This window comes from Hyperoodon ampullatus (assembly GCF_949752795.1).
Source record: "Hyperoodon ampullatus genome assembly, chromosome: X".
Lineage (NCBI taxonomy): Eukaryota > Metazoa > Chordata > Mammalia > Artiodactyla > Ziphiidae > Hyperoodon > Hyperoodon ampullatus.
The window spans coordinates 41,326,662-41,350,184 of record NC_136913.1 but is presented as its reverse complement, the minus strand read 5'-3'; the positions used below and the strand labels follow the sequence as shown (position 1 = coordinate 41,350,184).

At 36.1% G+C, this 23,523-nt stretch overlaps 1 protein-coding gene across 13 annotated transcripts in view; it reads right to left on the bottom strand.

Moving 5' to 3' along the window:
* Positions 1 to 400: 400 nt before the first annotated feature.
* KDM6A (lysine demethylase 6A) overlaps positions 401 to 23,523 on the bottom strand; it is a gene marked incomplete at both ends in the record, with an annotated part of 208,861 nt that continues 185,738 nt past the window's right edge. For all 13 annotated transcript variants that reach the window (XM_079727668.1, XM_079727658.1, XM_079727664.1 and 10 more), the window contains 6 exons: positions 401 to 430; positions 1,574 to 1,744; positions 4,578 to 4,704; positions 19,744 to 19,885; positions 20,692 to 20,879; positions 23,381 to 23,495. In XM_079727668.1, coding sequence (XP_079583794.1) covers positions 401 to 430; positions 1,574 to 1,744; positions 4,578 to 4,704; positions 19,744 to 19,885; positions 20,692 to 20,879; positions 23,381 to 23,495 — 773 coding nt within the window. The remainder of the gene's footprint in view (positions 431 to 1,573; positions 1,745 to 4,577; positions 4,705 to 19,743; positions 19,886 to 20,691; positions 20,880 to 23,380; positions 23,496 to 23,523) is intronic.

The following is a 23,523-nucleotide window of genomic DNA, read 5'->3' as shown; positions in this document are numbered from 1 at the left end:
TACAAAGAAATGACCAGCTAGGCTAGTATTTTTTTCCAAGGAAAATTCTGAAGGGGGAAAAGATAGATGAAAACCTATTCATCAGCCCAGAAATAGAGAAATATAAAAGAGGTTGTCTTCAAGTCAGTAGTCTGTATGATGTTGCCAGTTTTGTCAGATATATACAAAACATGGAAATTATTATTTTTTTTCTGAAGTACAGCTGATCAGCTTTGTGAGAGTCCTGGAGTAGGAGCAATGCTCTCCCCTGTCCAGTTGGTTGACACTCCGCACTTGGAAGGTTGCATAGACACAGTTTTCAGCCAGCAGCCTTACGAGATAGCTACAAAAACCAGTGGTGCAGAACTGGGTTAGTTCCTGAATAGCAGAAAAGTTCTCATTTAATGTCCATGGAACAATATCAAGATGAGGAGGATGGTAATGGAGGAGCCTGAAAATAAAAGTAAAGTATGTTACTTTGGTATACATATTGTTAACAGTGTTCCCTAGCTCCAGGTTACAAACACAGCCTGCGTATGAAAGTAAAGGAAATAACAATTCTCAAGAAAGTTCCACGGCCTGCCACACTCTGTCAAGCACAACCAACCTCCCTTACTGTCTCCCACCTGGCCAATTTTCCTAAGAGGTCTGAGACCATTACCCAACTCAGCACATCCACATTTTTCGGTACTTCTTCACCAATTAGTCAAAAACTCTTAGAATGTTATTAGGTTGACCATTTTTTGAGACTGCTTAAAAATATAAAGAAGGCTTGTGGAAAATAATATAACAAATCAATTCTGATTTCATTAGTGACTTGCTTCAAAAGCTAACTCAACTAGATAATAAATTTTGTTTAACATGTTCCAGATAATTTTCTTCTTCTTCAAGCAATCCTGAAGACCATTCAAGTGAAAATATCAGGAGCTAAATTTCAAAAGTTCAGTTTCTGATCACATATGTAAGAGAAAAAGTACAGAGGGAATTCAACAATTCTCTTCTATTCATAAAACTACTGATGTGCTAGAGTAAAACGCTTCCCCCTAAGCATCTGCTGTTTAAAATTAAAAACTGTGTGCAATTTATAAAGATACTTGAATTTCATAAGGTTATATAACACAGCAGGAAGTTAAGCTCCATCAAATATTCCCATAAAGTTAATACTTCTGGCAAGGACAAGATTTTAAATAAATACAATTAGCTCTAAAAGCAGAAGTATATTTAAAAGCATACATACTGATTCACATTGTGGGCACTAATAACCTATATACACAAACATTTTATCAACTGAGATCAAATGACATAAAGGATGTGACAGTGTTCTAAAAGCACACAAAGATTTTAAAATGTAATTACTGTGACATTATTTAGGGCTGGTCTCACCCAGGAAGAAAAGTGAAAATGAAATATGCTAATTTCATAGGAATAAATACCTGGAAGTGGAGGAGGGGGAGTGATATATTTCCTCATGCAATATCTGACACACCGAAGGAAATTTTAAATATTTCATTACCTCCTCCTTATCAGGTGGCAGAACAAACACTGCTGCTTCCCTATCCAGCTAACTATGTACTCACATGTTGATTTCACTTACTAATGTAAATTGGTCATAGACTTGCATCAGGTCCTCCATTTTGTACTGTTCTAGCACCACAAAATTTTCCAGGTTTCCACTTGTTTTTCGTGCACAATCTTGGCAATGCACTATGTAGGTCTTTTGAGAATTGCTCTCATTAGTGACAAAAAGCAGATCAAAAACCTCCACCTATTTATACAAGAGAAAAAGCATTCAATAGAGACAGTAGTATTTATTTATTGTACTACTTTAGTATAATCATAGAGTTCTACTTCACACGGAGTTGTGGACAGTGATCACTGGCTAAGAGTGGGTACTAAGAGTTAAGAGTGTTTAAGAATCTTTAATAGACCAGGTTTATTTTGCACCAGACCCAAAGACATGGGTGGGTAATGTCTATTTAGGGGAGTGACCTTGGGGAATGACATACTCATTATAACCACTGGCAAAAGCCTAATTCAAAAGTTTGATAAAGGTCAGCCTATTTATTTGTTTTAAATTCAAAACATTAGTATACAATCAGATGAAAGTGATCATTATTTTCCTTTTACCTCTCAATGATAGTACTCATCACAGGGCACTGTATATGGATATTTGTCTTCCCCAGTAGACTGAGCTCCTCAAAGACGAAGACTATGTTTTATTCATCTTTGTAACTCCAGAGCATATCATTTCACAGTGCTTAGTGCTTAGCCAAACCTCAAAACAAACTTGTTGAATGAATATAATCTGATTATTTTACAGATGAGGAAACTGACAGGTAAGTGACAGTAAGTGAGTGTTCAGCTATAAGCCTCACGTTAAGGAGTATGAGTACAATCAAAAAGTATATTCATGAGTGTAGCATGATTTTAGAAATAATACCTCTGTGTTAGAGAGACTGATGAGTTGCTAAGGCTCAAGCAGGATAAGGAATAACAGTACAGAATAAAAGTCATTCTCAAATACTGGAAAGCTTACACATTCATTTTTCTGAGGTATAACACACCTAACTAGAATCTATCTGGTCTCCCAAGGGCATACTTTAGCCAGGTTATACAGCACTAAAATAGCTGATAGACAGACTGAATCATCTCAAATAAAAGTCAACATCAGAATTACAGAATTTCAAGGCCTGGAGTGGATCATTAATATCCCTGGCTTTGGCATATCCTTGAATGTATTCAATGAAAGAAAACTCTCATGACTTCATGTCTCTTTGAAGTTATGTTAATTAAAATCCCAGAGTTACCCATGTTTTCCATTACTATCAATGAGCAACATGAACCTCATAATCTGAGCTACAACATTTGTGAACATCCTTCAACCTGTCCCTCACTTCTGCCATTTAATGAGTTGTCTGGTGAATTTTACCTTCAAAATATTTTTGTACTCCTCTCCTTCTTTAATATTCCCACTGCCAGGTTCTAGTCTAGCCTTAGGATAACAACTCTTAACACCACTGCAAGAGCTTCTTATCTCCATCCTCTCCAATCACTTTTGTCTCTGAAACACTTACCCAACTTGGGTGCCTGCCCAAAAACTTCTGATGGCTCTATGACCTCCGAATAAATATCAAATTCCTTAAAATCATTCAAGATGCTCTGCAAACTTCCTACCAACTAGGTTTATATGTAGAATTTACATAGTCTGTGTTCCAGCCACATTGGACTATTTACCGTTTTCTGAAGAAGCCATTCCATTTCCCATGTTGTTCCTATATAGCTCATAACAACATTCATTCTACTTCCAACTGTCATCATTTTTTAGCCCGCTAAAGTCATACTCATCCTTCAAGGATGGACTCAAATGCTAATACTTCGGTGAACTCTTAGGCCAATACTAGAAGGAAAAAATTAGGTCATTTTCTCCCTTAGTGCTATCCTAACAGTAAGACCAAGACCAACTTTGCATTCACCACAGTCTCATATAACATTACAACTGTTTGTAATTTGTCTTCCCCAAGTAGGATGTAAGCTCCTTCAGAGCAGGTACCGTATCTTTGTTTCTGCATCTCTTGCAAGCCTTGGCCACAGGAGAAGATTGACCAATGTCCTGTGAATTGTACCAGAGAGGACTGAACAATGATCTGCCTGGAGTTATACTGAACTATATCCAGTTTACTGGCATCTGTCTACATCTGGACTGTTCCCAGTCTAAAATCTCAAGACGAAACTTGACGCTTATCATCTGTATCGGTATCCATGGGGGATTGGTTCCAGGACCCTCCACGGATACCAAAATCCAAGGATGCTCCAGTCCCTTACAAAAAATGGTGTAGCAACTGCATATAACCTATGCACACCCTCCCCTATAGTTTAACTCATCTCTAGATTACCTATTAATACCTAAGACAATGGAAATAATTGCTGGTGCATGGCAAATTTAAGTTTTGCTTTTTGGAACTTTCTGGAATACTCCCCACTCCACCCCCTGAATATTTTCGATCTGCGGTTGGTTGAATCCACAGATAGGAACCCGTGGACAGAGAGAGGGTCAACTGTTACCTACCAGATAAATGACACTAGTAGATACTTTTAGAGTTAATTCACAGTTAGTGAAATGGCGTATCACCAGATTAAATTTTAATATAGTAGTTAAATAACAAGACTGAACACAATGTCAATTTCAGTAAAATGCATTACATAAAAGTACATTTTAAAAAATAACTAAAGAGGGCTTCCCTGGTAGCACAATGGTCAAGAATCCACCTGCCAGTGCAGGGGACACGGGTTTGAGCCCTGGTCTGGGAAGATCCCACATGCCACAGAGCAACTAAGCCCGTGAGCCACAACTACTGAAGCCTGCACACCTAGAGCCTGTGCTCCGCAGCCACCGCAATGAGAAGCCTGCGAACCGGAACGAAGAGTAGCCCCCGCTCACCGCAACTAGAGAAAGCCCACGCACAGCAACGAAGAACCAACACAGCCAAAAATAAATAAATAAAATAAATTAATTAAAACAAAACAAAAAACTAAAGAGAAACCAAAATTGGAGAGGCAAGAGGTTTATAAAATAACTGTGGATAAGAACAGTTACTTACCTCACAAATGCTACAGTAATGCGCTGGCTCTTCTTTTGTCCGCCCATGCCAGATAATCTCTTTTCCTGCAGCAATGAGAGCTTCTCTCAATGTCTGACACTGCTTCAGAGTTCTCAGAAGACAATACCTATATTGTGGGGGGAAAATTATTTGTGACCAGCAACTGAACATTGAAAATTTTTAGCATGAAAGATGTATCAACAGAAGTAATGCCAAGAGATTCTGTTCTAATATCTGTAATCACCTTTTTCTTTCATCAATTTCTCAGATATTCTCAGATTTTAAAAATAAGGCCAATGCCCAGCAGGTCTGACAATGACAATATCAGATCATTTAAAGTTGAGAATAATTGATATCTGAATATCAAACTATAATAACCTGACACCTTGTTTAAATGTAAGTTGCTAATTTTGGCTCTTATTTGGGCAAGTCAATTAACCTCTTTGGGAGTCAATGTCTCATCCTTGAAATAAGGGGTCTGAATTCCAGATGTGAACTCTATGATTCTAAGCAAGGCAGGAAAGCACACTATTTCTATCAATACTACCTAGACACTCATAAACAGCATCACTTATATGGTTGCTTTTGAAACTTTTGAGTATATAAGCAAAAAAGTATTTATGGATTTAGTCACTACACCATACAAAAAGTGGTTTCACTGTAGTGCTGAAGAAGAAGAAAAAGACACTTCACTCCTTGATTTTAACTTGAAGATAATACAGTGAAATATTTAATTCATATTAACATAATTGAACGTTTCTTATAATTTATACCTTTTCTGTACTCATACTTATGATGCTAATGATATAGTGAATTCTCACAATTTGTGATTTTCCTATAGTTTGCTGTCACTACTTGGAATTATTTGCTAAGTTCTCTTACTTGGAACTACTAATATTTAAAGTATGATAAACAATAGCATATTTAATTTCTCTTAATTTATACTTCCTTGCTATTTTACAAGTTACTAGGTTAAAGTATTGTAACTTATCAGAACCCGCATAACTTAAAAGCCAGGGTAAAAAAGATTAAAAGATAGATGTAAAATTTGATAACTTATTTAACAAACATAAAACAATATCAACTTTATAGCTGTAAGGCAAACCCCTTAAGTATCATTTTCAAAGGATTTCTCTCTCAGTTTGGCTCCAGCAATTCTTTTATGTTTAACTTATTTAGAAACAAAACAATGCTTCAGACTATGGTTGCAAGTCAAAGCTAGGACAGGTGTGTGTGTGTGTGTGTGTGTGTGTGTGTGTGTGTGTGTGTGTGTGTGTGTGTGTGTGTGTGTGTGTGTGTGTGTGTGTGTGTGTGTGTGTGTGTGTGTGTGTGTGTGTGTGTGTGTGTGTGTGTGTGTGTGTGTGTGTGTGTGTGTGTGTGTGTGTGTGTGTGTGTGTGTGTGTGTGTGTGTGTGTTTTCCAGGGGAGGAGCAAGTAAAAATTTAGATCATGGCAAAAACGGAGAGCATATAAGTCAGATTTTGCTGCTAGCTCTTGAACAGTACCTGTTCCTCCCTTTTCCCCTCCGTGTACTATATACATCATCTCTGAAGGCACTGACCTAACTGAACAAGTTTTCCAAGCAGGGCTTCAAAATAAGGTCTTTTTCACAGGAAAATACTGCCTAAAACTCTGCAGTATAGAAAGATTTATACACTTACTTATACTTATAAATAAGTATAAGTGAGTATATAATTAAGTACTTCTAAATAAGTACTTCCTTATACTTATTTATATATAAGTATAGGAAGATTTATAGACTCCACTATGCTCCCATGTGGGAAAACAAACAAAAATGATAAAACAATACTATAAAAATAAATAGGGCTTCCCTGGTGGCGCAGTGGTTGAGAGTCCGCCTGCCAATGCAGGGGACGCGGGTTCGTGCCCCGGTCCGGGAGGATCCCGCATGCCGCGGAGCGGCTGGGCCCATGAGCCGTGGCCGCTGGGCCTGCGTGTCCGGAGCCTGTGCTCTGCAGCGGGAGAGGCCACAGCGGTGAGAGGCCCGCGTACCGCAAAAAAAATAAATAAATAAAAATAAGAACCAGACAGGAAGCATGGTATTAGGTACTTCACACATATTATGCCACTTAGGACTCTTAACAACCCTGTGCAGGAGGCACTATTATCTCCACCCCACAAATAAGAAAACTAGGGCCCAGAGAAGCCGATATTATAAAGCTATTTTTAAGTGGTTGGGCTCGGGGTTTGTAAAAGCAGAAAATCTCAAGTTTCCCCTCACTATCTTACACTGTACTATCTTCTTTCTGGTCTCTTTTCACATCTTCTTACCCACTTTCCCCTTTCTCTTTTGAAGATGAGATTCTTGGGGTTCAGTCAGCACAGTTTTCCCCTCACAAACACAGAGCCTTGGTTCTGTGGAGTATTATTCCACTCTTTAGTCAGCAAATGAACTTTCACTTCCAATGCTACTAACTGCTTTGGCAGTTAGATTAGATTGTAGTTTATAATTTATGGCTAGTTTGGTAGTTTCATCTAGAAAAAGGCAATATACTACTTTTCTGCAAACAATAAAGGGTTAGAGTTAGGGTTGCTAAGAATAAATACTAAGCCAACCGTATTTTGCTTCTGAAATCACAGCTCCAGAATTTTTATTTTGTGAGATACTGGAATCTAAGAAAACCGACAGCTCTATTAATCTGATCTGACAACGAATAACCAAGTCGCGGTTTTCCCCCTGCCCTTATGATTTTTCCGTTAACAGTAAAATTTTTTGTTCCTTCCCATTTTCAAAGGGTAGCAGTTGAAACAGAAGAAGAATTGAGAGAGACAGAGGCTCTTCTGTAGTTTCGGGTTAGCAGATGCAAACTAGTACATATAGAATGGATAAACAACAAGGTCTTATTGTAGAGCACAGGGAACTATTTTAAATACCTTGAGATAAACCATAGTGAAAAAGACTATAAAAAAGAATGTATATATATGTATAACTAGGACTTCCCTGGCGGTCCAGAGGTTAAGACTCCGCGCTTCCGCTGCAGGGGGTGCAGCTTCGATCCCTGATTGGGGAACTAAGATCCCACATGCCACGCAGTGCGGCCAAATATATATATACATATATACACACATATATATAAAATTAAACCACTTTGCTGTACAGCAGAAATTAATACAACGTTGTAAACAACCACACTTCTATTAAAAAAAGAATTCAATTTGTTAAAAAATAATAAATCACTAGCAAAATGTGTAAAACTGTAGAAGACAGAAGATGCTGTTTTAAATACATTTTATGATTTCAGGAGCTAGAGAAGCTGGGAATCAAACTTCCCTTTGACTTTTCAGGATCAGTCAGGATCAATCTGGTTTCAGGACTCAAGTACTGTTTTTAGTTGTTTGGATAAAAGACTACACAAAAAGGCAGGGATTATTAAAAGGCAGATCTGGCTTGGAAGAAAATCACAAGGAAGAGGCTGACTGAGGGCTGGGTGTATTTGAGGTTACACAGAAGAATATAATCCAACCATAAACCCATCTGGCAAAGATGAAACCTAAAATGGGATGGAATTTTAGAAAACAGCTTGCCATAGGGGATAGAAATGAACATATACTTGAAATATTACAATAAAAAAACTGAAGACAATAATATGAGGACAAATGATCATACACAGTATATTTATAAATCAACACATTAGGCAAAAGATAGACTTAGTATGCCATGGATGCTAAACGGAGAGGGAGGCAGAACTCACAGTTTTCATAAAGTTGTCAATTTAGATGTGACAGGAAGGAGAAGTGGGAGGAAGGCACTTTCTAGGCAAAAGGAATTCCATGAGCAAAGGTAGTGGCTGGATTATTTAGGGAATAAACAACTGTTCTTATGACTTTAATCTTGGGATGACGTTTCTGAGGTAAGAGAACAAAGGAATGAAGCCAGAGTGATATTACTGGGTTGGCCAAAACGTTCATTCGGGTTTTTCCTTATGACAAATCCGAACGAACTTTTTGGCCAACTCAATATATTACGTTGAAGTTAAGAAAACACTGGGAACTAGTATGACATTTTGGGGGTAACCTGACTACGTCTCCAAAGTAAGTTCCTAAATATGGGTGTGGAGACAAGATGAAGCATGGGTTAACTTGCTATGGCACTTTTAAAGTCTTTATGGTAATAATCTCTGCCACTAAGAAGCAGATGATGTACAAATTTTAAAAGTATACCAAGAAGTGCCTTGCCTTGCCCAGTCTCTCTTACTGAAGGACCCATGTAGGCAAAGTGAGCCAACATGTGAGCCCTCAAAACTTCCCACCTGTCACTCCAAAGGTGGATTCCCCTAGGACAACAGTTGAGTGTCTAAATGTCAGTAAGACATATAACAGTTTCATTTAAACCAACCACATGGCTGAAAATCAAGGTCTCAGTCAATGATAAAATGAGTATCTTAAGAATTTTAAACTCTCAGATAGAAAAAGCACGCATGAAAGCAAATATATGTTAACTACGAGAATGCAGAGTTTTAGAATTTTTAGATTTTGTTTGCTCAATGTTATCACAAAGCATTGCATATTTAACCCAATGGTGTATTAGAAGACTCCCAAGGACAACAGCACTAAAATCTATGCTAACTATGGACTGGTCTTCGTGGCTATACCCTCTTATTCAATTATTAGGCCAATAGCCTATGACTACAGAGTTGTAGAACACCTCATATATCCATTTAAACATGGGAACCAAAGGGAAAAGGGAGTTAATATCTAACAGTCTGCTTTAATTTATACTCAAAACGTCGGTGCCTGTGATAAAGTATATATTATATAGATAGGGTAATAATCTATAATACGTGTGAAAGGAGAAACAAAAATATTTTTAGTTCTAAAAGAGACTGAACCTAGACTAGGGTGTCCCTAACTTGTCTGGGCCATAGGATTCATCTAGGCCATTCACTGTGAAAGAGATTCCCAGGGTTCTTCACACAGAGCTCTGAATTTACTTATTAGGAACAGAGTCTAGAAATCTATTTTAATAAGAGTCTTGGTTGATTCTTATAATTAGGCCAAGTAAGAACCAAACCTCTTACTTCATTAGAATCAATGTCTAAAATTTGTAACAGTATTTTTCAGCAAATCACCATGTTTTTATGATTAGAGCCATAAGAGATCAATCACAGAGAGAAAGCCAGAGAGTAGGAAAGAGCACCGATTCTGGAGCTAGACTGCCTGGGTTCATATCCCAGCTTCACACATAAGTCTCAGTTCTCTCAAATGCAAGGAAGGCACATCTAACTTACAGTACTATTATGAGGAGTACATATGTTATATAAAATGCTTACATTAGTGCCTGGAAGTTAGTGATCAATATTTAATCTTGGTATGTGAAATTTTAAAATTGTGTTAAAATAATTATTTAATGACTAAATTAATTTTTTTAATTTGAAAAAATTGTGCAATGAATGCCAACTGGAAGGGTAACAGTTACACCTAAAAGAACATAAAACAGATTATTGAAAAGCTGTTAGTCTAGAGTCCAATAGGTCTCAACATCAGCACTATTGTTATCTTGGGCTGGATAATTCTTTGTTGTGGGGACAGTCCTGTGCACTGTAGGATGTTTAGCAGTGTCCCTAACTTCTACCCACAAACTATCAGTAGCACCCCTCCCACTGAAGTCATAACGCTGCCATATGTCCCTTGGGGAAGAGGGTGGGGGGAGGCAAAACTGCCTGCAATTGAGAACCACTGAACTAGGTCCATGAATACTAACTTACTTAAAAAACAGGTGACTGACCCTTCTATAATTAATATTAAGAATCATTATCACAACAGCTACCATTTACTGAGTGCTTACTCTATGCTAAGACCCATACAATACTCATAAAAGCTATTAGAAAGAATTATTATCCCCATTTTCAGAAAAGGAAATGAAGACTAATAAGTTTAGTCATTTGACCACGATCCCCCAGCCAGTAAATGGAGAAGCTAAGACTTGAAGGCAGACTGGACTCCAAACAACTACACAGTGCTGCCTGTAATATTTCACTGGAATATTAAATAGCACACACTCTAAGACTGACTGAGTAAAATTAAAAAGGAAAGGCAAATAACAAACACATAACACAAAGGGCAAAGGGAAAGCACATTAATACTGTACACATAAGACATTACATCTAAAAACTGAAATATGAAAACAGTGCTTTATAAGATGGTCAAAAGAATGACAAAATGATATGACAAGAAATTAAATTTGTGGGGAGTGGTTTTCAATGGACTTGGTACTGTTGAAATTTTAGAAAATTTATTTTCAACTACTGACTTACACCTTATCAGTATTTTTAGAATGTATTAACATATGGCAGATTATGGGGAGGTAGACAAGAGAATGTGAATTCTGAAAATTAACACTCTACTACTACTATTTTTTTTAAATTGGGGTATAGTTGCTTTACAATGTTATGTTAGTTTCTGCCGTACAGCAAAGTGAGTCGGCTATATGTATATATATATATCCCCTCATTTTTGGATTTCCTTCCCATTTAGGTCACCACAGAGCACTGAGTAGAGTTCCCTGTGCTATACAGTAGGTTCTCCTCAGTTATCTATTTTATACATAAGTAGTGTATGTATGTCAATCTCAAACTCCCAATTCATCCCACCCCCCAACATTCTACTACTATTTGATATGCTCCTCCGAAGTCTAAGACTTCCTAATATTGAACTTGTCAGAAAAAAATGGGCTCTTTGGCATTCTGATTTTTGACATTTTAAAATATACTGAACTACTTATTATGGTGATTTAAGTGGAACAACAAAGTAGTTGAAGAAACCAGAGTTTCCAATGTATCAGAAACATACTATCATTACCTTAACTTGCTAGTACTCCAACACGACTCCAACAATTTATACCATATTAGTTGGAGTTGGCCTTATCTACCACTGAGATTAAACCAGTTAACTGCATCTAAAAAGAATCCATTTATTCTGAAAGCCTGTTATCTACAGGGAAGTCTAATCATTACCAAGACTCTGCACTACTCACTTGCTACGTTATCATTTGATTCCTTTCAAAGATCCTATTAAAAGAAATACTTCAATGTTAAAACATAATGAATATATGAGTCTTATGAAAGTGAAGTGAAAAAGAGCCTTTGCACTACTAACTATATAGGGAGAAAATGTAGGCCAAGCAATGTATCTCAAATATCTGAAAATGGGAACAATGAATTTGTAAAGAATGAGGTTTTCTCTTAGCTCTCAATCAACTAGTTTAAAATTAAAATCAAAGGGTAAAAACTGTATATTATGATGAAGATGGATAAAAAGCAGCAATAATCTCCCCACTCTTAACTTTAAGTTTTAAACTGCCTACTTAAAACTTCATTCACTCAGGACTCACTAATGAAAATATCTATAACAGAGTTTACACTGGAGTGGGACACAGGTTTACCAAAGGTAAACGCCATCAACAGTTACTCTCAGAAATGTATAACCCAAATAAAATTATGAGAAAACATATCCAAAATATGGAACTCTATACAACACAAAGGTCTGCTCTCTTCAAGATAAAAATCATGGGAAAAGACTCTCATAGATTTAAAAGAGACTAAAGACACAATGACTACATACTGAATTCAATGTGAACCTTGATTCAATTTGGATGGGGGTGGGAGGGGGACAGCTAAAGACATTCCGGGTAGTTGGGAAATTTAAATGTAGACTATGTATTAGCTGATTACTATTGAACTCCATATTTCTTATGTATGGTAAATGGTACTGTGGTTATGTGAGAATAAATATCCTTACTCTTAAGAGATACAGGTTGAAATATCTGGGGTGACATGTCATGACATCTGCAAGTTACTTTTTCATATAACTCAGCCAAAAAAGTATGTGCGCAAGTATGTGAATATAGAGACTGATAGGGAAATGTGGCAAAAACTTATCTGATGACTCCAGATGAAGTTACCTAGGTACTGATTGTACTATTCTTTCAGCTTTTTTTCGTAGAATAAAAAAGTTTCAAAAGAAAAAGTTGGAGGAAAAAGTATAAGTAAGTTTGGGAGGGGGCATGCAGTAATGTGTTACAGGCAAATTTAATATGTTTTAAAGGATAAGAAGCTATATTAACATGGAAAAACAGTCACAGTTCAGTGAACTAAAGGAAGAGATCAGTAGCTTTACATTTATTGTCTTCCTTAATTCATTTCTTTGTGTGGGCACTGCTCTACTTTAAGAATGGCTAATGGTTCAGAAAACTCAACAGCTAACACCTTAGCAGGGATTACCTATCAGCCAGCGGAGAGATACAAATGTGTATCTCAGATTCCTTCTCTAAACAATAGAACCATATATCCATCTGATTAAAGAGATTCTCACTGAAACATCCTAAAAGGAATTCAAGTTCTACGAGTCTAAAGCCAGCCAATCTGGTAATCATCATGTCCTATATCTAACCTATTTCCTCTTTTCTTCCTTTACTCCCAGTTTCATCAATAAGCACAAATATCCCACTGCATGGCCCAAGACAAAGCCCCAGCAATACTGATTCCCCTCTCACCTCTACCACCCAATCAATCAATATGCCTATTTTTTCTATCCTTTGTCTTTCCTTTTGTCTGAAATGTAGCAACTACCTTCTAATTAATATGCCTCTAAAACTTCTGCCCTCCATTTAGTACTTCATCTTGCTGTCAAGTGATCTAGCATGCAGATTTGATCATTATTAAAAATATTAAAAATTCTAAAGGCTTCTCATTAGCAGCTGCTGCCAATGTGAAGTCTATTTGAAATTTTTAGCAACGAAAGTTTAAATCTATACTCTTCAGCTGATATAAATGAACAAGCAGGGCTTAAGCCTGAGAGACATTTGAAAGTTTAGTCTAAAGAAGGAGAAACTAAGCTTACTTGCAGCATATGGGGTATGTGGAAAAAAGTTTATGTTCATTTGAACAGTGAAAGGAAACCAAAAGAGAAGTTATCCACTGAGCTTCCACTAAAATGTTCCTAAGGAATCAGGCTATGAACTTTTCGAGTCAAGTTAACTGAAAAGAAGTAATCAAGATAATGAATATTCCTTGAATGATATTGACTCATGCCAATGCAGGAAACATCTGGAAGAATGTGAAGGAGAGTATGAAGATTAGTGTATTTTAGAAAATAGCTAGAATGTAGAAAGTTCGAGATTTACTAAATGACTTACTCAGATAAAGGACTTTATGGAATTGTAGGGCTCTAAAAGACCCAACTTGAATTTAAAAGTGCAAAGAAAAAAACAAGAGTGGTGTTGACTTTTTAAAATAGCCACAGGTAATTCGTTCTCAAAATGATAATAAGGGATTAGTAGGTGACAACAGGAGAGAACATCATGTCCCATTATTAATCACTCAGTACAAATACAGTTCATAATCTCTTATAGTCCCACGAATTTTTCATAAATTTTGCATAAACTCATTGGTGTTGAAACTTGACCTGGGGCTTTTTACAGTTCTCACTTAGCTCATCAGAGTGACTATTTCTATGTTTTACTGCAGAAATATTAATGTGTTTGATGCTAGCACACTGCCACAAACTCTGGTGGGAGGGTAAAATAAATGTACTGTTTTACCTTTCTAAATCCAAAGAATTCTGAATACCAAAACACATTTGGCCTAAGGGGTTTAGGATAAAGGACTATGAAGCTGTAGTACTACTTCTATGAAGCCTTTCCTAAATGTTCCCCTCTCTCAGAAGCGCCTTCCTCTATGCTCTCCCATTTTTTTTTTTAAAACAGTATCTCCATCATTAAAGCAAAGATCATGTATTTGAACGTTTTGACTATTTCCTCATTTATTTTAAGCAGCCTGAGAAGTGACGAGATCCTTCTGTCACCTAGCACTATACCTGAGTTCCAACTCAGTTCATAATGTAGATTAAACAAATAAAAGAATGAAAAGAACTGGGTAGAGCCGAGTGAATGACTGGATAAGAAGGCACAAAGTAAATTTTGCTTAGATTCTTTACAGTTGGGCAGACTAACCATTTAACCATGAAAACTTAAAAGTCACACATTGTAAATTCACAGTATTTTAAGAACTAACAAAAAGCAATAATCCAGGGAGAAAGTTAAGGAAGAAGACCATCTTTGCAAATCTTCTCCATTCACTTGTTATGTCTAGATGATGATTACTATTTTTTTAAATAGCCTATAATTCATACGCTCAATATATACTGAATTAGTGCTTTACTGAAAGATAATTCAAGGGAGAAGAAAAGACACGGTGTGTAAAAATTGCAGTTCATATTAAAGACGGTTTAAAATACCAAATAAAGTGATAAAAATAGAAAATTCAAGCAGACATCTAAAAGAAATGGAGAAATGACTGACAAGGTAAGTGGGGGTCAGACTGGAGGTACACATGGGGATCTTAAAGAAAGTTTACATCTGTGCCTTTGTACATTTAGAATAGTTGGTTGTCACTGGTGACCTCAGTAACAGAAGTGACAGGAGCATATAGAAAGTCAAATTGCTGTGGATGGTGGAGTGAACAGGAAGGAGATGAAGAAAATGACTCAAAGCAGAGGGAAGGAACTGCAAGGGAGAACCATTTCTTAAGAATTGGTATAGCTCACAAGCCAGAACAAATACCACTTCCCTTGTTGGCAGAATACTAGACTTGAGGACCAAAGCAATGATGTGGATTTAACAGTTTTAAAGCGAAACTAAGCTTGTGGAAAAAGACTCCCTTCTCTATTTCTGTAACAATATATTCTCTGTGTTGTCTTCTGACCTTTATCTAGTTCACCTATTTGCTTTTCTTAAATAGAAGTATTCCCCCAAGCTCTGTCCCCAACTCTCCCCTCCTCTTCCTCTCAAGGCAATCATGAACCACGAGGTAGAAGATCCCCTTGTCAGTCAGCCCTGACTTTGCTCTCTGGAATCCTGCATTTACTACAGCTTCTAATAAACAGCTCTATACAACTATTTTACTGGCTCCTCAAACCTGCCACTCTTTCAGAATGAAGCCCCATGCCACAGATATATCCAAGTGGCTTTTACATAAGACAGATATGGGCTTAAATCTCGCTCTAACCAAATGGGTGACCATGGGATGCTGAGAGGCATACCTGAGATACAGTCTGGGAAGCACTTTGCTCAGTGCCTGGCTAAGGACCAAGCTCAGTTTATTAACTAACATTATTACTAAACCATCTAGAACTCGGACTTGAAAACCCAAAGTATCTTTGATTCACTTCTTTATCTTATCATCCAGAAGTTAATTCTATCTATTTAACTGCTAGAAACATCTTTATGAAACTCATATTAGATCGTATTAGTTAAAAACCTACCAAAAGCTCTCCAACAGAATAAACTTAAGTTGGGCACACAACACATGATCTGCCACTAAGAACTTTTACAACTATATCTTATTCTACTACTCATCACACACATTGTGTGTGAGCACACTCAAGCCAGAATATACCACCAACTGTTGTCAACATATATACAGCAGAGTTGCATCATATAATACATTTAAGTTCATGCAAATACACAGTAGGGAAGGAAGTCAGAAGGGAGGGCAAAAGAGGAGGTACTAGGGAGAAAATGAGACCAGGTGGAAGAGAAGATGATCTGAAGCGAGTATGTATTTACCATTCCTCTAGGCAGCCGGACTTCCCCTGAGTCACTCACAATGTAAGCAGCTTACCATGCTGAGTATGATTTTGGTAGTTAGTGCGACAGGGCCTCTCCACTTAAGTTGAGTATTTTGTCTGGAGCTCTACTGAAGAAAAGGGATTTATTCCCTCACTGAAGGAAAACATGACTGTGTTGGACTGAAGGAGACATGGTATGTATATATACTATTGTTTTATGGATGAACTTGGGAATCTTTCTGATGGTGCAAGAGTTTGGTCTTAAGTTGGCTTTAGGTGCTATACCTCTCTCCTCTCCCTGCCTCCACATCTTTACCCTTCACACAAAATATCTGCTCCCCAAAATACACAGACTTCTCTGACTCCATGGGGCTGGAAAGAATTGAGTGGGTCTGTTGTATTTCTTTCAATCTATTTATTTGTATGCACTAACTTTTACTTCAAGACAGGAACTATGCCATATACACATATAAATACCCTCTCAGTGTCTAACCCAGAGCCTTGTATACAGTCAGCAAATATTCATTAAATGAAAGAAAGTACAAACAAAAGAAAGGGAGCAATGTTGGCTGGTGAGAAGTATACTCTCAGTAATAGATGAATGACTATATTTTGAAAAGGAAGTTTATAGAGTAAGGCCTAGGGGTCTGGATTTATGGTTAACATTTTCAATCTGCATGATGACAAACAGAGCTTGCTAATCAGATCTCGTGACAACTCAGGCTGGGAACAGAATTCTTAATATAATGAAGAATACAATCAAGATTCAAATGATCGGACATTTTGTAGCACAGAGTGAAAATGGAATAAGGTAAGTATGTAAGTGCATTTACTTAGGCTAAAAAAATGTAAGGAAGGTATGAGGAACAACAGTATCACCAGTAATTTTAAGTCAAAAAATATTCAAATTATGTGTATCCAATTTTAACACAAGGCAACCTTAAGATAAAGATAATGCAAGTGTCAATGCTCAACATTTCAAATATTAAGAGGGACAATGATAAACTGGAAGGAGTCTAGAAGGACAACAAGGATGATGGGGGTGAGTGGGATGAAAAGATGATAGAGGTCAGATGTTTAAATTACCGAAGACCAGACAGGAAGAAGCGAATATGACAGTAGTCTTTTCTCTGATTCCTTTTTCCCTCTTCCCCCAATATCCAATCTGTGAGCAAGTGCCGTGAGCTTTTAGCTCTACCACAGCCCCTACTTTAATCCCTCTTTCTACCCCCTTGGGTTAATGTCTGTCCAGGATGGTCTATCCTGTTGCAACTGCCTCCTAACTGACCCCCTACACACACTTCTAAACTTGCCCCTTGGAATCCGTTCTCTACAAAGCAACCAGATTCATTTTCTTAAAGTTTAAATCAGAACCCATCCCTCTCCTGCTTAAAATCCTCTAACGGTAACCTGTAACACCCTGAATTGATTTACGAACTTACCATGTTCTAAAAGTCCATATGCACAATCTGGTTCCTGGTCAGTTCACTGAGCTTATTGTTACCCCCCCTCTCTCATTCTGCCATAGTCATACTGGCCGTTTTGCCCTATAAACATGCCAAAGTTGTTCCCAATTCAGTCTTCACTTGCTCCCTGGGCCTGAAATGGTGTACCCCTCGATCTCTGCATGGTTGACTCCATCTCACTGTTCAGGTCTAAACACAAAACTCATCTTCCAAGACACCTTCCCTGACCATTTTAGAAAAAGCAGCACTCTCACCCGCACCCCCCAAATATTATCTATTTTCTCTTAGTCATGTTATTTATCAGTAATTTATTCAACTGTCTGGAGGTCTGTCTTGCTCCACTAGAATTTAAGTCCTCTGAGGTCTGGGATTTTAACTTACACGCTGCTATGTCTATCCTTAGAGCCTAGAATAGTGTTTGGTATAGAGTTGGTTCTCAAACACTTGTTGAATGGGATTTGATCTAAATCCCAAATATATTTAGGGAATTGGGACCAAATGACAGGTAGATTATAGGCCAATTTGTAAAGAACTTTCAAGAATTATAGTGAGGTAATGAGAATGTTCAAGAAGTTGCTGGATGCCCACAAATTACAGATGTTATAGAAGGGATTACTGCATTAAGCAGAAGTCCTGACTAAATGACCTCTAAAATCCTTTCCAATTATAAAATCCTAACCTATCCAAAATGTAATGAGTCACTTTCAGTCTTCATAGCTCTTATATATAAATAGTTTCTATACTGTACCATCCCTTTACCGTCAGGTGATCTGAACCAGCCTCTAGTATATGCCTATTTCCAACTTACTAAATATCTTCAGTGACTTTACGTAATTTTTTCTCCCAAAAGTAACCCTGAACTTAATATTCAGAGCAAAAGACCAATCTGAGATATAACAGGATAACCGCATTACCAATTACATTTATAGAGTACGGTACCTAAGATCCAACTTTTTAAAGGATTTGTACATCACCTGCTACGATTTGCTTTTTGTTACCTGTTGTCTCCCCCTACCACTTCTGCCCAGGACTAGAAAAACTAGTGCAAATGATAAAGGAATAAGATAATCCACAGGCATGTTACCTTGACCCCACAATTTTTGTTTGAATAAAATTTTAGATTTAGGTTTGAAATCACTTTGATAAGCTAGGATTCCTTTCAAAAGACAATAGTTTGAAAACAACACATGCTGACCAAATTAATATAGCTGTAGGAAAAATACTTAAGGTAAGTACTATTTTAACTAAGATGAAAACAAACTTATTCTATCAGTGAGTATAAAGCAGTGTATTTCAAAATGAGTTTTCGAGATCAATTCTTCAAAGATACTGGTCAAACAAACATGTTTGGGAAATACAATACATTATAACCCTTCTCTCCCACACAAAAAATACCAACTTTACAGTCTCTAACACATTTTACAAAAAATTAGAAAATAAAGGACTTGTTGAACTTTATATAATCCATTGTTTCCCATATTTCTTTGACCAGAATTCCCCACCTTTTGGGGTTAGACGTAATAGTGATAGAAAACACAGTTTAGGGAAACACTGCTATATAGCACTGTTTGAAAATATTACTTCTAAATAGATCTATAAAATAGCTAGGATAGAAACTGTGACAATAAATGAGAAGGTTACTGGGGTATATGTATTCAAATAACTTGAATTAAGTGTTTAAAGCAGGTAAGAAAAGGGACAATTATAAGATGGATGATTTAACTTAAAAATTTTAAATTAACATTTAAGTCAAATCCCTATATTAAATGCTAATTTCTCTGTACCAGAAAATATTTTTGTGATGCCATTCCCTCGCCCTGATACTAAGTGCAGTCTTTCAATATTAAAACTAAAGTTCTCCTAGGAATTGAGTGGTTCAGCACAGGTTTGTTTGTGAATCTGCTGGTTTAGAATTATTTGTGCCTTTGTTCCTCTTTGTACCATACTGTACTGACTACGGGGAAGGGAAAAATACTTTTAACATGTGGATTCTCTTATATTACCTTTTGCTAGACATCTGGACCATTTTGTTTTGATGTCAACATAAGTCTATGGGGGGAAAAGTTAACACTCCCCAAAAAGAGAGGGACTACAGCAGTTTTAGAAAGCACTTACTTAATCATTTCAAAAAGCTTTGGATCTGAGACCTTGATATTTCGTGCCATATTCCAGGAAAGATGAACCATGGGTACTATTGACTTCACACTTTGCAATTTGTTCCATTCGTACCGTTCCACTGCCAATTTATACTGGCAGGCTAGGAAAAAAAAAACAGTTATAAAGCAACCCAAAGTACCAAAGATATGAAGATAACCATTATCACCTTCTCAGGTGATATCATCAACACCAATTCTGAAAATCTCAAAACATTACAAAAATATTTTTAATGTTTTTTGATAATTGTGGTAATAATAATAATAGTAGCGATCATGTAAAGAGTGCTTACTATAACTTTGTGCCACGCATTTGTTCTGAGGTATTTCGATACATTATACCATTTAATATTTACCATTACCTTATTAATTTTATCATTTCCATTATACAGATGAAGAAATTGAGGCCCAGAGAGGTTATATAACTTGCCCAAAGTTGCAAAAGCCAGGTCCTGGTCCTAATCCAGGTCTTTCTGGCTCCAGAGGCCATATTCTTAACCTTAAATATCTACTGCCTGAAGGCAGGCATAATTCAAACAGATTTTGACATAACAGGGCTATTCATATGACATACCAGATAAAAGAAAAATTTCAAAGAATGAAATTTTGTACTTTGCTTTCTCCCATAAAGGGTTTCCTTTAAAAACCAAGCACTCTAAAAATTATTACAAGTACCTCTTGTATATAAAGACATAAATTTGTTATTTGCTGAGATCTACAGTCTTGGATTTCTATTTCTTAACTTAGTATCTTGTACTACAAATTAAAATTTTACTCAAGGAGACATTCTTCCTCCAATTTTTAGTGAGTTATATTCCAAGAAAAAAAAAGAATAAACCCATCAGATAGAATCCTTTATAAACTAAAGATTTTAGTTTTTTTTTTTTTTAAAGCATATTCTTTAAAATACCTGTAAGTGGACCAACATTCCAAGCAATGTTGTTGCACCAGCCAATAGCCTGAACCCAATGCACAGTGCCTGCATTTATCCAGACCAAATCTCCAGGTCGCTGAATAAACCTATACACTGGAACATTTGCTTCATAAAGATCTTCAAGGTTGGGCCACCAAGAACCCATTAGGAAATTCAAATTATTTCTGGAATAAGAAAAAATATTACAAATGGATCAAGTACTTTAATAAGCTCATTATAAGACTGAAAGACATTATCAAAAGTTTTAAAAAATACGCTCATTCATTGCACTTGAAACTTACTGCTTATGCAATAAGAAACTGCAGTATGTAAAGTGAGTGAAGTTACAGTTAGGTAGTAGATGACTTATCCAAAGATCAATATTACTACCTTCCACTGATTTTTCAAAGATCCAAATGAAATCAAAAGCTATTTTTAAGTAACAATTATATATATTAACCTTTAACTTCATTTCACTACAGGCTGTTTTGATCAAACCCTTCTCCTTGGCACATCTAGAAATCTCTAACAGGTAAATGGAAGGTGGAGTTGGCATCAAGTCATCTAAATCCATAAACAGGAACGCCATGGCAGATATAAGTTCAATGTGTGAGGAAAAGCAGAGTAGAAAACAGAAATGTTCTCTACTGCTGTTCTGAATCTTAAGCAGGAAAGGGAGCAGCACGTCAGTCTCTGTACAGTTTTGATGACTAGTTGACTAAAACTATGCAGGTGAAAAAAAACTTCATCAAAAATGAACATACATGCACAAATAACAATCACCACCACCACCACCACCACCACCGATACTTTGGAAACATTCTAAAGATCATATTACTAAGCTTTTCCTTTAAAATCTGGCTTCTTATTCTACTTCATCATGATATGATACGAAGTATTTTTTAAACTACATACAGTGCAGGAAAACTTGCCTATAAAGCCAAATATGGTTATAAACACAAATCCTAGTCCTGCTTAACCCATGTGCTGTTATAAAATTAGAAAAAACTTTCTAACCAAAAGCAAGCAATCAAGTAAGACCACCTAATAATCAATAGCTAAGTTGAAAAAACAAAAAATCAAACTTACAAAAAAAAAATCAAGCATCCTCTTTATCATATAGTCAAGTGAATGGTTATTTCATGACAGATATTATCTAAAGTCATAAAACAAACTATACAGACATGGTCAAATCAGTTAATATCAAAGGAAGTATCCTTATGTGAAACAAAATTACACTGAAATGCAGAGGTAGCAAGTGCTATTTCTGCAACTTAAATTTACATAACCCTTCAGACTTTTTTTTTTTTATTATCCACATGTTCAAGCTTTTTAGACATTACCTGCCTATTCTAATTATTCTTTATTCTCAGGTTACCTCTCTATTCAGATAGGAAAGAAAACTAAATCCTAACAATAGTCAATATCTGCTCAGAAATAATGAACAAGGATCACTGTACTGCAGATGCAATAATATACTACTATCTCAAAGTTTAAGAAATAAAAATATTCCTGCAGCACAATAGAGATTTCCTACATGACACAGTTCTTTCTCTGCTACCACTAGATTGCTGGTCCAGTATAGATTAAAGTAGATCAGGTTATTTCATCACAGCATTTGAAACTTTAACATTCCACATCCTGAGCTTTCTTACATTAAAGGAAACCTATACATTAGATAGTAAAGACAATAAACGGTGATTATCTCTTGCTGGTATATAAAGAAATTTTGGATTATTATGGTTGTTTTTGCAACTATATTTATACTTCATACTAAATCAAGATATTTATGGCAACAATCTTTTAACCCAAAATTTAAATATTATAAATTAGTATGTGGAATATGTGCATAATTAGTTTTCAAAGTCTCTCATATGTAAATGTTTCTGGTGGTTTTTTCTCTCTTTATCTTACTGGGCTGGGGGGTGAATAACACCAAATGTATGTATAATTTATGTGTTTAACCATAATAATTTCCCAATTTTTAATGGAAAAAATATCAGGTTCTTAAGTAATGGAGTATATTTTTTTAAAACACAATAAGACAAATAATTAAATTTAAATCAGTGAAAACAATTCCAAGGTACCCTTTAACACAAGATAATTAAATGAACAGTTTCTAGGATCGTAAGGAAAGGAACATTTCCACTATGTGAATTCTTTGAATTCTAGAAACAAAATCTGAAGCTGCTGTTGAAATTTTATAAAATTCCTTTATAGGAAAAGTTGTCAATGTAGTTTTAAAAAGAATTTATATCATGATGATATAGCAGAGTAATACGTTCAAGCTTGTGTTATTAACCACCTATAAGGGTACTCAATTATAGAATTCCTTCCACTTCTAAAACCATTTATAGTAGAACAATTTTTCTTGGAATACAGATCTTTCACATGAACAAGTATTTACACATCAATTGTTTAATGAACCCAGTAAACAACTCAACTTTCTACTCCCTAAATTCAAGACTATTACTACTACATGAAGTGGTTTCAAGGCATCTTTCTTAAAGTATTCCCAATAACACAAAATAATAGGTTTGTAATCAAATCATTTTAAATGAATTTTCTGCTGAATGGTAAGTGAAAACTGGTTACATGCATTAGGATATCCAGCTTAGTAAGCTGCCCTTTACAGTTACTATTTTTGAATAATTATGTTTAAAGAAAATTCAGTTTGGAAACCTACTTTTCACAGAAGTCATTCAGAACACCCCAGTAACCTTCAGGAACAACAAACCATTCACAGTCACCTGGACCAATATTTATGTTAACTGAACAGAAATTGTTATTTTCTTGATGACCTGAAATGTGAAAAGAAAAAAACAATCA